This window comes from Palaemon carinicauda, chromosome 39, assembly GCF_036898095.1.
Source record: "Palaemon carinicauda isolate YSFRI2023 chromosome 39, ASM3689809v2, whole genome shotgun sequence".
NCBI lineage: Eukaryota > Metazoa > Arthropoda > Malacostraca > Decapoda > Palaemonidae > Palaemon > Palaemon carinicauda.
This window is the reverse complement of record NC_090763.1, coordinates 35,629,861-35,644,822: the sequence shown is the minus strand read 5'-3', so window position 1 is coordinate 35,644,822 and position 14,962 is coordinate 35,629,861. Positions and strand designations below refer to the sequence as shown.

The 14,962-nt window shown below is 40.8% G+C and overlaps 1 protein-coding gene across 1 annotated transcript in view; it reads left to right on the top strand.

Moving 5' to 3' along the window:
• The window catches only part of LOC137630835 (ribosomal biogenesis factor-like), a 29,808-nt gene extending 20,705 nt beyond the window's left edge, over positions 1-9,103 (top strand). The window contains exon 3 of the mRNA XM_068362380.1: positions 8,910-9,103. Within this exon, the coding sequence (XP_068218481.1) occupies positions 8,910-9,062 (153 nt within the window). The 3' untranslated portion in view covers positions 9,063-9,103. The remainder of the gene's footprint in view (positions 1-8,909) is intronic.
• Positions 9,104-14,962: the final 5,859 nt, after the last annotated feature.

Sequence of the window (14,962 nt, the reverse complement as noted above, 5' to 3'; positions counted from 1 at the left end):
AAGAGGAGGAACCTAGGGTTGTCCAACAATCCCTTGATTTAAAAGAAAAAAAAAAAATTATGAATATCTTTAGGGAAATTTTTCCTACTCATTTTGTAACAGCTGCTCCACGTTCTCCGTCGTCGGAGTTTACTCTTGGCATGACTTTCTTCGACTCCTACATATACGAAGTCAGTTCTCTCTCGTTCTTCCAAGAGAGCCATGCGCTTACTGGGAGACTGGTTGGAATCCAGGAGAAGTTTAGGAAAGTCTGCTTTTGCTTTTCCTCCTTCTAGATTACCTTCTCGCTCGAGCGTCTGGTATGACACAGGAGAAGTTCTCGGCTTGGGAGTACCTGCCTCTGCCCAGGGAGACTTCTCAAGCCTAGTGGACTCTCCTCGTCGTCTAGCCATGAGACGCTCCAAGATTTTATGGTCTTCTTTAGAGCTAGACCATCTCCTGAAAGGAGTTTTTCAAGCGTTTGAAGTATTTAATTTTTTGGATTGGTCCCTGGGAGCCTTAAGTAAGAAGGTCTCTCCAGCGGACAATGATATTGCTGTACAAATTATGTCATGCATGAACAAGGCCATAAGGGATGGCTCCAATGAACTGGCAGCCACGTTCACTGCTGGAGTACTTAAGATGTAAGTGCACTCAATGTGTTCATTGTCAAGACAAAGTTCACGATGGAGACTACCAAATCTGTCTTGGCAGCAGTAAGGGAAGGCGACTGGATGGTCTCTCTCGACCTTCAGGATGCATACTTCCACATCCCGATTCATCCAAACTTTCAACAATATCTGAGGTTTGTGGACGGGAAAGTAGTGTACCAATTCCGAGCACTGTGCTTCGGCCCCAGTCCTGCTCCTCTTGTTTTTACAAGGCTCATGCGAAATGTAGCAAGCTTTCTACATTTTTCAGGGATCAGAGCCTCCCTTTATTTTGACGACTGACTAATCAGGGCGTCGTCATTAAATCGCTGTCTGGAGAACCTCAAATGGACATTAGACCTAACCAAGGAGCTAGGTCTCATAGTGAACGTAGAGAAGTCGTAACTTACTCCATCCCAGACTATTCTTTATTTGGGGATGGAGATACAGTGTCGAATTTTTCCTGCTTTTTCGTCTCCCTCAAGAATGGAACAAGCTCTGTTAAAAGTCTGTCACTTGCAAGAGAAAAACAGTTGCTCAGTAAGAGTTTGAACGAGTTAAGTGGGAACTCTTTCATCGCTGGAGCAGTTTATCTCTCTGGGGAGATTCAACCTTTGCCCTCTCCAATTTCACCTAAACCATTGGAACAAGGAGAAGGGCTTAGAGAGTATCTCTATCCTAATCTCCAACTCAGTCAAGACATGTCTGACTTGGTGGGACAGCAACGTCAGACTTCGAGAATGTTTTTCTCTTGCGATCAAGAACCCAAACCATGTGTTGTATTCAGATGCATCGGATTTGGGTTGGGGAGCGCCACTGGACAGTCTGGAATGCTCGGGTCTTTGGTCCACGGATCAGAAGAAACTCCATATAAACTGCAAGGAACTTCTGGCGGTCCATCTAGCTTTAGAGAGTTTCGAGAGTCTGGTTCAGAACAAGTGGTAGAAGTGAATGCAGACAATACCACGGCCTTAGCGTATATCTCAAAAAAAGGAGGGACTCGCTCTCACTCCCTTTTTGTCACTGCAAGGGACCTCCTCATTTGGTCAAAGGCAAGAAACATCTCTCTTTTGACGAGATTCGTGCAAGGAGAAATGAATGTCTTAGCGGACTGCCTCAGGAGAAGAGGACAAGTCATCTCCATGGAGTGGACGTTGCACAAGACTGTGTGCGAGAAGCTATGGATGACATGGGGTCAACCCACCATAGATCTATTTGTAACTTCACTGACAAAGAGGCTCCCAACTTACTGCTCTCCAGTTCCAGATCCAGAGGCAGCCCACATAGACGCTTTCCTGCTGGACTGGTCTCACCTAGACATTTATACCTTCCCACCATTCAAGATCCTAAACAAAGTTCTTCAGAAGTTCGCTTCTCACGAAGGGACCAGGTTGACGTTGGTTGCTCCCCTCTTGCCATCAAGAGAATGGTTCACAGAGGTTCTTCTATGGCCGGTGGACATTCCAAGAAGTTTACCGTTACGGATGGATCTCCTGCGTCAGCCTCTTGTAAAAAGATTTCATCAAAGTCTCCCCGCGCTTCGTCTAACTGCCTTCATTCTATCGAAAGACTCTCTAGAGCTCGTGGGTTTTCGAAGGAGGCAGCTAGAGCGATCGCAAGAGCTAGAAGGTCCTCTACCATCAGGATCTACCAATCCAAATGGGAGGTATTTAGAGACTGGTGCAAGTCCTCCTCTATTTCCTCTTCCAATACCACTGTAGCACAGATTGCAGACTTTCTACTTTATCTTAGAAATGATCGAATCTTTTCTGCCTCAACTATTAAAGGCTACAGAAGCATTTTAGCTTCAGTTTTTAGACATAGAAATTTAGATCTGTCTAATAATAAAGATCTTCAAGACCTTCTCAAATCTTTTGAGACTTCCAAGGAGCGTCAGATCACTACTCCTGCTTGGAATTTGGATGTGGTCCTTAAGTTCCTTATGTCTGAAAGGTTTGAGCCGTTGAATTCAACATCACTCAAAGATCTTGCACTCAAAACTCTCTTTTTAGTGAGCTTGGCTACCGCAAAGAGTTGATGAAGTATATGCCTTCAGCAAAAATATCGGCTTCTGCTCTAATAAAGCAGTATGCTCGCTTCAACTTGGTTTTTTAGCCAAAAGAGAACGGCCATCTCGTCCATGGCCTAAGTCGTTTGAACTTCCCATTCTATCTGAAATTGTTGGGAACGAAATTGAAAGAGTCCTGTGCCCTGTAAGAGCTCTTAAATTTTATTTAATTAGAACCAAAACGCTGTGAGGCAATTCAGAGGCTTTATGGTGTTCGTTTAAAAAGACCTTACCGATGTCGAAAAATGCGTTGTCATATTTTATTAGACTTTTAATTAGAGAGGCTCACTCTCATTTAAGTGATAATGAAGTTAGAGCGGTGGCAACTTCAGTAGCGTTCAAACAAAATAGATCCCTTAGAAGCATTATGGACGCAACCTTTTGGAGGAGTAAATCTGTGTTCGCTTCACATTATTTTAAAAATGTCTTGACTCTTTATGAGGACTGCTACATGTTGGGACCATTCGTAGCAGCGAGTGCAGTAGTGGGTGAAGGTTCTACCACTACATTCCTTTAATCCCAATATCCTTTTTCTTCTCTTGAAACTTTTAATTTTTTGGGTTGTACGTGGAGACTAGGAAGTCTTCCGCAATCTTTTGATTTGGCGGGTGGTCAAACTTGTTTCTTGAGAGCGCCCAGATCAAGGGTATTGATGAGGTCCTGTTATAGGGGTGTTCACCCTAAATATAACAGCTCCTAGAAGTCTTTCAGCACCCTGAGTGGAACGCTGGGCTTCATAAGGATAGCGGACTAATGAGGCAGAGTAATCATCAGTCAGCTTCCTTATCAGGTACATATACTTAAGTTTGTTTTTTGGATAATTGTCAAAAACTCTTGAGCTTATATTCCTTTAATGTTTTAATACTGGTCTCTACCCTCCACCAAGGGTGTGAATCAGCTACAGTGAACCCTCGTTTATCGCGGTAGATAGGTTCCAGACGCGGGCGCGATAGGTGAAAATCCGCGAAGTAGTGACATCATATTTACCTATTTATTTAACATGTATATTCGGACTTTTAAAACCTTCCCTTGTATGTAGTACTGTTAACAAACCACCCTTTAATGTACAGAACACTTAATGCATGTACTACAGCACCCTAAACTAAAACAGGCACAAATATTAAAGGCGATTTTATATCATGCGTTTCCTAAACACCTAAAAAGCACGATAAAAAATGGCAACCAATGTTTTGTTTACGTTCATCTCTGATCATAATGAAGAAACAAACTCATTTAGTGTACAGTACACATATATGTATAGGTTAGTTTTTGCATCGATTATATTGATCATACAGTACTGTATGTTGATTTGTTTATTACCAATGTTTTAGTTTACGTATTTTTCTTAGGACTTCCAAATGAAATGTTTTTCTTTATGACGCCGCCTGAAACGACGGCGTGTACGCTCAGTAAACAACCACGCTCAGAACAAACAAGGCATTTAACGCGCATGATGATAGTGATAAATAATGATACAGTACATACAGTATTTACAGTAAAAGCATTTACAAAATATGTTACCTTACAAATATAAATTATACAGTATTGTACGTAGCAAAGCAGGAAAACAATTTACGAGAGAGAGAGAGAGAGAGAGAGAGAGAGAGAGAGAGAGAGAGAGAGAGAGAGAGAGAGAGAGAGAGAGAGAGAGAGAGAGATTGTTTTACGTACATAAATGTAAATTTTAAACAAAAAAAATATGATAGGTTACAACATGTAGACTTTTAAAACCTTCCCTTTAACTTAATGCATACAGTACGTACAGTACTAAACTATAAAACAGGCACAAATACAGTTTTAGAATGTACAGTAAGAATATTAAAGTAAAAAATAAAGATTGTTACTGTACTCACCACGAAAGAAGTTGAAGAAAAACTTGAATGGTGATGGCGATGAATTTGCTGCACAGTAGAAATGATGATGATGAAGCTGATGATGTGTTCTACTGTGCAGCCAATGATAGTATTTTACGTCTCTTCAGACGGAGGTGTCTTTTCCTGGGACACCTCTTCAACTTCTTCCTGGGAAACTTCTTCAATTTCTTCCGAAGGCGTACTAGGAGGAGGAACTGGCTCTATTTTGCGAGGCTGGAAGAACATTGTGATCGGAAGTTGTTGCCGCTGCTTCTTTTTTCGATCCAAGAGCATTTTGTAGGGAGTCATTATGTCATCAACCTTGTTGCAGAATTGCATCGAGCGAACCATATCCTCGTCCCACTCTTGCAACATTTCTTTCAACTCCTTCGCATGGTTGCAGGCCTTGGCAAGCCGTTCTAATGTTAAGCCCGTTTCTTCGACATTTTCTTGGGTCTCTTCCTGGGTTTCACTCTCTTCTTCGCTTGCCGATTTCGTCAGGTCTTCGAGGTCTGCGTCAGTTAGGGGCTGGGAATGGCAGTCCAACAACTCGTCGACGTCTTCAGTCGTCATGTCGCCAAACCCGTCACCTCCAATTATGGCAGCCAACTGCACAGATTTCCGTATTGCAGAGTGTTGGATTTCCGACGGAGTAAATCCCTTGTCGTCGTAAACAATATCGGGCCACAACTTCTTCCAGCTCGCATTCACGGTTGCAGGTTTCATCTCTTGAAGTGCCTTCTGAATATTCTGCAGGCACGTGGCTATGGTGTACTGCCGCCAGTACGCCTTCAAGTTAAAATCTTCATCCTCGTCATCTTGGGCAGCATCCACACACGCAACGAGGTCCGCCAAGGTATTCTTCGTGTAGAGGGCCTTGAACGCCCTGATAACCCCCTGGTCCATCGGTTGAATTAATGACGTGGTGTTGGGTGGCAGGAACTCAACCTGAATGCCCTCATGCGACAGGTCAGTTGCGTGTCCACCAGCGTTATCCATAAGGAGAAGGATCTTGAATGGCAAGCCCTTCTCTAAGAGATATTTGCTGACTTGCGGGATAAAACACTGATGGAACCAGTTGGAGGTCAGCATCTTCGTAATCCATGCTTTTTGATTATGCATCCAGTACACGGGAAGGAGATTCTTATTTTTATTTTTCAAAGCGTGAGGATTTTTCGACTTATAAATAAGCCCCGGCTTTAACAAAAATCCAGCAGCATTGCCACACATCACGAGGGTAACGCGATCCTTGAATGCCTTAAAGCCAGAGGCTTTGGCTTCCTCTTTGAACAGGAAAGTTCGCGACGGCATTCTCTTCCAAAACAAGCCAGTCTCATCCATATTAAAGACTTGTTCCGGCTTGTATCCACCTTCGGCGATAATATTCTTGAACGTCTGGTTCACGTAAGTTTCAGCAGCGGCAGTGTCAGCGGAAGCAGACTCCCCATGCAGGGAAACGCTTTTCAGGGCGAAGCGTTTCTGAAACTTCGCGAACCATCCTTTGCTTGCGGAAAAACGTTTCTGAGGCTGGGAATCAGTGGATGTCCCTGGTTGAGGATCATCTGCATCATCATCATCTTCAGCATGGTTGCCGTCGTCGTCTTTAGGTTCCTTTGCAGCAAAATTCTCATATAAGCTCAAAGCCTTTGTTTGGATGGTGTTCGTATCCAACGCTATGTTCTTCTTCCGGCAGTCGGCAATCCACACAGCTAAAGCACCTTCCATGCGTACGATCGTTTTATTACGCGTTGTAACGACTCGCTTCGCTGATCTGCTAAAGGTGATTGCAGCCGTCTTTCTAATGTTCGCCTCGTCCTTCTTGATATAGCGAACAGTAGATTCGTTGATGCCAAAATGGCGGCCGGCGGCCGCGTAACTTCTACCATCTATTAACATGTCGAGAAGCGTAACCTTCTCAGCTATCGTCATCATCCTTCGGTGGCGTTTAGGCTCACTACCAGCCTTAAGAGAAGCAGAACGCTTGGGAGCCATTACAGTAGGATTTACAGTAACAAAAAGTTCAACTTAAAAAAGTCGCACACAGCACAGATTCACACACTTAAGAACGTCTACTCAGCGATACGCGGTAACAGAGTGTGGACGATCCAGCCCCGCGAGAACTTTGATGCTGCGGGTAGGAGATGCGGGCAAAACACCAATCACAGGCTAGATAACAAAACTTGAGTTCTGATTCGTCATCTATCAGCGCTTGAACCAATCACAACCCGTCTTACAGTACTATGATGCGTTGGTTACCTACTCATAGAAGATGCCCCGCGCATACCGAACGTACGTAGATTAAGTACAATACCGTAATAATAATAAATAATGATAATAATACTGTACAGTAATAATAATAATAATAATGATAATAATAATAACAATAATAATTTTATTAACAACAACAACAATAATAATAATAATAACAATAATAATAATACAGCTTTACGTACGCTATTTTACGCCTCTCTCTCTCTCTCTCTCTCTCTCTCTCTCTCTCTCTCTCTCTCTCTCTCTCTCTCTCTCTCTCTCTCTCGTACGCTTATTCGAAATGTGATTTTTGCAACAAAGAATATTATTGGATGCATACTGTACTACGTACGTATACATACAAAAGATTCATGGAAAAGAAGCACATCCATTACAGTACACACCATTCTAATATGGTATGACTGCATCTGATTTGCGTTTCATGTTCGATTTAATTTTACTACGTACTGTATACAGTACTGAATTATCGTATGATCACATTCTCTTTTCGTGTTTTATTTCTTTCTGTGCTGAATTATATATCATATGTAATGCAATGAACAATCAGTAAGAACAGATATTACTGATTATAGTATTAATGGAATTACAGGTAACAAAATATCGTATTTGGTTGTCTTCAGATTTCGCGGTATTTTCGAATTTTCCGGAAAATCCGCGATATGTATATATATATGGGTTATGGGAAAACCCCGCGAAGTGGTGAATCCGCGATTGTCGAACCGCGAAGTAGCGAGGGTTCACTGTACATATATCTCCACCGGCTAAATTAAATATTTAAAAATGATATTTTCAATTTAAAACAAATTTTTGAATATACTTACCCGGTGGATATATATAATTAAAGGCCCCCCCTTCCTCCCCGATAGAGACCCTACAGACTGAGAAGAACTGAATTCCTGGGGAAATATATGCGGTACCTGGCCGGCAGTCGGCGCTAGTGGTCACACCCAGCAACCACCACGGCGATCGCTCGCGAGTTTTTTTAATCTGTCGACCGTCAGAGACGTAAGCTACATATATATCCACCGGGTAAGTATATTCAAAAATTTATTTTAAATTGAAAATATAATTTCTCTGGTATATTTGGAATATATTTATACTGTATCAGAAAAGTGACTAGAAGGACCTTTTCACCGGGCGACACAGGTCTCTCCCCAGAAATAGATTTTTCCTTTGTCAAAATCCCTTTATTATTCATTTTATACTGTGATACTTGAAAATTAAGAATGTTAAGGTAATTAAGAGTACAGTATTTGGGTACTGTATTTGAAAGAAATGTAGTGATTCATAGATATGTTTGTCTTCAAATCTAATATTGTACAGTTTTTTTTTATAAAGTGTAGTTACAAGTGCAATAGTCGTCTCATATTTTCTAATTGATTGTTTATGAATTCAGGTACATTCAATGCAAAATAAATCCTAGCTCTCTCTCTCTCTCTCTCTCTCTCTCTCTCTCTCTCTCTCTCTCTCTCTCTCTCTCTCTCTCTCTCTCTCTCTCTCTCTCTCTCTCTTTTTTTTGATAAGAATTTTTATATGTTGATTCAGTCATGGGCCGTAAAGTTTCAGGGTCCGTGTATATCATTAGTTCTGTAAGGTGCACTGAATGTTTGCAATTGTTCCCTTGAAATACAGTTATGAGGTGCATATACAAACCTACATGTTTGAAATAACTTTTCTCTTATTATTATTATTATGAAAGCCAAGCTGTAATCTTAAGTGGTAAAGCAGGATGCTATAAAGCAAAGTTCCATCAAAACAAAAGGAGTTTAGTACAGTATTGATAAAAAAGATGGAGAACTAGTGAATGAACTATTTGGGACAAGAGATATAAAGAATAGAAAAACAAGTAAAATAGATATCAAAGCAAACTGAAATTGAGTAAAGTAAGATTTTAGTTTTGAAGCCAGACTCTTTTAATCTGCTCAAAAGTGTTGTTTGATTTTACTGTGATAAGTAGTGAAGAGGTGATGATCTTAGCAGGCTTGTAGGTTTAAATGCTTAAAAATGGTTTGTTGAGTTTCGAGAAGCATAGAATAATTAGTTTTAAGCTCTGACAAGCTATTACCTTATTTTTACTTGTTCTTACAGCTTAAGATTGGGAACAGAGAGGCTATCAAGGCTTTGGATGAAAAAGTGAACGATTTCCGTCAGGCAGTTCAAGGGAAAAAGGGAGACACTCAGAAAGAGGATGCCAATCAGACGCAACCCATGGAATCCGAGCAAAGTTCTACCAAACATTAACTATTTGATATAAATTGGGATTATATTTATTTTGCTTATCATTTTTGTTTCATTTCCTCCCTAACGTGAAAAGGAAGAAAATCCATTTTGTATCATTTGCAAAACTATAACTTACGATGAAAACTTGGATTGCAACATGAATTCCATATTAGTTCTGATTAGGAGATGCCTAAAATCCGTTGATATTGTCATTAACGGATGTGAATCCAAAGTATGTGATGAAAAACAGGAATACTAAGTGACATAAAGCACTGCATTAGATATTGGTAGACACTGTTTTTTCGTTTGACAAGAGGATTCTTTTATTGTTACTGTATCTTGCTTGATAATGATCTTTGGTATTCTTTGATCAATAAGATTTTATGTCCATAACTGAAAGGAAAGGTCTACAGGTTTCCATGCATCTTTTGTTGATGTGAATGCTGTTGATAAAACCAAGCAGTTACTACCATTGAACACAAATTTTCATCATAAATACACGAACAGTGCCGAATTTAATCCCAGCTCAAGTTAAAGATAGATTTTCACTCCTATACGTTTGCTGTCCTTGTACTCTGAAGCCTGTCTGCAAGGTTATTAGTTCTGTAGTTATTGCAATCTTATGTAGATCTCAGGTGAGTGGAAAGGTACCTTGGGCACTGATCATATATATGAATATTCTGTCTGCAGGATACTTTATGCAAGCACAGTGACCTGTCTCTTACCTTGTTACTCATTCAAAACCTTTGAAATTTTAAAATACCCTTACAGAACTGATCAGCATACTTAAGTTGGATCCATCTTATAAAGTGGTCCTATTTCTATGCCTCCTCACATATAATAGTTTTGTCCATTACCTACACATTCTCTTCCTTTACAAATATGACAAAATTGATTATATCACCATTTTAATCTCCTATACTGTACATGTATCTCTTAATTCAAATCATCATTTATGTCTTGCACAAATGGATCCTAATTACCAAGCATCTTGGATTGAGTGCAATCTCTGCTCTCTCACTTGTGGTGAGTGAGTAAATTTATCCTAAAGTTAATGGCTCCTTAGACGGCCTTCTTTGTCACCTACCATGCTTCTTTACAATTTAGAAATGTGACTTGGTTTCATTAAAACCTTTGGAGGATGAAAACAAAAACACTGTAAATTCATTCATAGTTTTTTCGTTATCTAACTACAGTACTTCAATTTTTTTCCTTTATGCCCCAACATCTCCCTACCACATTTCAAGTTACCTTTTCTATTTATGCTTTTGTTAAATCTTGAACTCCATACTTTTTCCTTCTCTATTCTTTCAATCTTGACTTGCTTTGTTTTCCTTTTCAGTTTCATTCAAGATCAATGGCTAAAAGAGAATCCTCTAATTTAGTCAAGTTGTATGATTTCATGACTTAATACTCGCTACTCTGTCTCCGCCTCTGACCATTTCTCCATTTTGGTTGTTCAGCTATATACAAAAAGAGTCGTCATGAAGAGAACACACACTTAAGATGGCTAAATATGCTTCTATAATCTGATAATATTTTAGACATTAGGTACCTTGAAAACAGATAGATTAGATTATCATGAAAAATATGGACAATATCAGTGAATATTATTGCCCTGTAATATTAGGTGAGGTTTTCTTAACAGTTTGATGTGAATCAATCTGATAATGAAAAAGGGAAAGATGAAAAAATTGTTATACTACTTAAGAATAGAAATGTAGAGACCAAAAGATTAAGTAAAAAAGAAGTAATATATGAAATCTGAAAGCAAATACAGTTGGATTATACCATTCACCAGGTTAGGTAATGGAGATGCCTACGAAAGTCATAAATCTTTTAATTATGACTGTCATCACCTGGTAATAAGAATAAAATACTCACCACTGTAATCATTCATTGCTGTGTACATGTGAGCAAAAAACTGCATAAAAAAGAATCCTTAAAACAACAGTGAGTTGCCAAACCTGAAATATTTACTGTGCTTTTGCAAATCTTCCCTTGGCAAGTACCCAGATGAGTTAACCATACTGTGAAGAAAACCTTACTAGTATTACAGTACACTAGAAAGAAATAATTAATGAGTCGCAACATTACAGAAGCACTATGCATGAAGGCTTAAGCTACACCTTCCTACATTTATTTTAGACCTTTACTTTTTGTGCTAGGGTCATTGTGTACTTATGGTTAGATTTGGGAAATGATGATGCTCACTTAATGGCCATGATAAAAGTTTAACATGTTGAAAGAAGATGGTATACACGCAAGTTATTAACTGTACAGTATGGTGGTTACAGCGAGACTGAGATAGATAGATACAAGGTGGTGTGCTGTGGTGTAGGCAAGCAAAGCAACATCAAGGAGTGCACCAAAAATGATGGATGTGAAGCGCAGCAATCAATGCTGCGAGAAGATATGTGAAAAACCAAATTTATTACTGAAATAATATCACAAGTTTCCTTAGCGAATAATCGGATCCGTAAAACTCAAATGCTTGAGTGGTAAGCTCTGAATACTGTATACAGTACATGTATAGCATGAAAAACTAGTTGGTTTAACCCACAAGGAGAAGGCGTTCAAGACAACCGAAAAAGTTTATGGGATGCTGTCAAGGAAGGATTGTGGAGAAAAGGAGATATGGTGTTTGAATCAGAGTATTACACAGTATTGTTATGATTGACTTGCTGTATTTGGAATAAATAGACACACACTAGACCAAGGCAGGAAGAAAGTGGGTGAATCCACCTCAAATGTAATTGGAAAGATATAGCTAGACTACTGGTAAATAAAAATGTATTATTAATAGAGAAACAGACCTGTGATGGGCACTTATGCCTGTATTACCCTGTAACAGGGGGATGAACACTGACAAGGATACTGTAAGTGTTTAGAAAGGCATTAACTTAGTGATTTAAGATTCACAGCTGGATTATGGAATATCTTATTACAAATGAGAAATTGTTTTTAAGATGTGGTACTGTATTCAGGAGTTAGAGGAAATGGTGAGAACTTGATGGTTGAGCTAGAATGGACGTAATGAACAGAGATGACGAACTGTTGGTCAGAAAAGCACAAGAGATGGAAATGAGTGGCCAAAGACCTTTAGAAAAGGCTCGCTTATAGGTGAAGACTTCAACCTATTGGAAGTTTCAGGATGATGAAGTAAAGGGCAGCAGAGTAGTGAAAACCTATTTCATGTCCTAACCACATAAAGGGAAAATATGCTTCAAGAAAATGGTGTCTTCTGAGCAAGATCTTTCATTAATCCTAATTAAAAAGCAAGTTAGCTTTAATTGGCCTTGTCTTGAATGTATCAAGAGTAAACCCTTGCTATAATTAATTATTTTAAATATAAAACTTACAAGCTGGTTATATAAAGAGCTGAAGTCTGACGCCGTGGCAGAAATTCAAAATCTTGCACTATCGTAGATATGGCAGGTGTACAACAGCGCCCTAGCGGTACCACAGGTGGAACTACACCCAGCCACTTCAGTTCTTCTTCTGCCGCCATAGCTGGCTGACATATTGAAGTTCGCTCTCGCTGTCTTACTCTGTTGGGAAGTTTTTTGATGATGTACAACGTTTTCTTTGAGTTTGAACTATCGTTAATAATTTTCTCTCTCATTTAATCTTGAAATTCTTTTGTGGTGGTTATATTTATTAATATTTCCTTTGTTTTTTTGGTTGTCGGTCTTTCTCTTTATCAATCAAAATGGCCGACCCCTCCCCTTCTATTCGTAAGTGTGTTAGTGAAGGTTGTCGTACTCGACTTCCTAAGGGGTCTATTGACCCTCACGATATTTGTGTCAAATGTAGGGGGAAGCCTTGTTCTTTTGATAATAGATGTAATGAATGTTTTTCATTAACGGATGATGAATGGGTAACATACGAGCGGTATGTTAGGAGTCTTGAGAGGGATAGAGTTAGGCGTAGTTCTTCACAATCTGTTGAAGTAGCCTTACCTAATGTTAATATTCCTAATCCTATTCCTTCCACCGTAGTGGTAGATCAGGAACCATCTATGAAAGACATGTTTACTGCGATTCTGGCTCTCGGTGAAAAAGTGGAGTCATTATCGGCTGATAGAAATAAAATTTTTTCTGAGTTAAATGTGCTGAAAAATCGTGAAACGGTCGGAGCTGTGGAAAGTGTTTCTAATGTTTTCAGTGTTGTGGAGGGCGCGTCTGCACGATCTTGTCGTTTACCTAGCCTTAGACCTCTTTCGAGCTCTCGAACCCATGGGAGAAGTAAAGTCGATCGGCTAAAGGGAACGAGAAGCATCATCAATCGTGCAGACGTTCCTGTTGCCGTATCACAGGTCGTTCACCCTCATCATGGGAAAGGTGAGGTTGGTATGTTATCTCCGTCCTCCGATGAAGGTTCGGGTAGCGAGTTGTGGCGGCGTGCGTCTAGACCGTTTAAGAGATCGCATGCGGTTGCTCTGCGTCCGGAATCGCCTGCACGTCCAGGTTGTAGTACGTGGGATTCCCCTGAGCGTTTTCGTTCTCCCGTTACTTGTACACCTGCGAAGCGTCCAGATCACGGTATTCGAGTTGAGCCTATTCTTTCCGACTCTGAATTTGTTTCGATGACGGATGTTACGATTCATGCGCCACCTCTACCTATAGACTGGCTTTCATCACCCGAAAAGCGTGGTGATGATGTCGCTTTTCCTTCAAGGAAGGAGTCAAATGTTTTGCCTGAAGACCCTAATTGGTCGATGCTGTTATCTATGAAAAAACAACTCTCATCGTTCATGGATTCTTATCAACCTGGTGTTGGCAGTACGATTGGGCGTCAGACTTCAGACCAGTTGTCGCACAGGCGATCGGTGGTTTCCTGTGCTGACGAGTTATCGCACAGGCGGTCTCCCTTTCTTAGTGCTCGACGCCAGGTTGATATAGAGGAGTCACGCCAGAGAGTTCTTGCTAATCAAGTTTCGCCTTCCGTTCGTGAGAAAGAACACCGGCGTCGGCAATTGGACGCGGTGCATCGCCGCGAAGATTCTCTGCGGCCAACTTTGGACGCAGTGAAGCGGCAGCATCAACAACATTTGGACGCTAGGCGTCCACGAGACGACCATCGGCAGTCATCGTTTGACGGTAAAGATCGTTCGCGTCAACCGCTAGCGGACGCTACGCGTCCACGCTTCGACTCTCGGCAGTTGTCGTCCAATTCCAAACGTCTGTCGCTTCAACAGTTAGCAGTTTCTGAGCGGTCTCGGGGCGACACGCGACAGTTGCCTTTGGACGGCAAGCGTCGACCCATCCAGGTTTCTCATCAGTCTACTTCGACCTCCCCTCTTCAATTGGATGATGTCATGGACTCTGACAGGCGGTCTCATTCAGACGTTATTCCTTCAGTTCAGGCTGCAGCAGTTGCTGCACTGCCAGAAGACGAACTTGAAGAGAAGTCTGACGTGGATGAGCCTTTAGAGGAGGTTTCTGAGAATGAGGAAGAGAAACATTATCAACATGCTGTTGACCTTCGGAAATTTATGTTGATCCTTACGGAAGTTTTCCCTGATCATTTTATCCCTGTGGCCCCTCGTTCTCCTCCTTCGGAGTTTGTCTTAGGTAAAGCAACTAAGGTGCCGGGGTATACTAAGATGGTCCTTTCACGGTCTTCTAAACAGGCCTTGAAGTTAATGGGGTCCTGGATGGACTCTAAGCGAACTCTTGGCAAATCGGCCTTTGCCTTTCCTCCCGCAAAAGTAGCCTCTAAGTCTAGTGTGTGGTACGAGACTGGTGAAGTGCTGGGTTTGGGATTTCCCTCTTCTGCCCAGGGGGATTTCTCAAGTTTAGTAGACTCGTCTCGTCGTCTAGCCTTAAGGAAGACAAAGGTTTGGTGGTCAATGACGGAGTTCGATCACTTACTTAGGGTTTGTTCAGGGCCTTCGAAGTTCTTAATTACCTAGACTG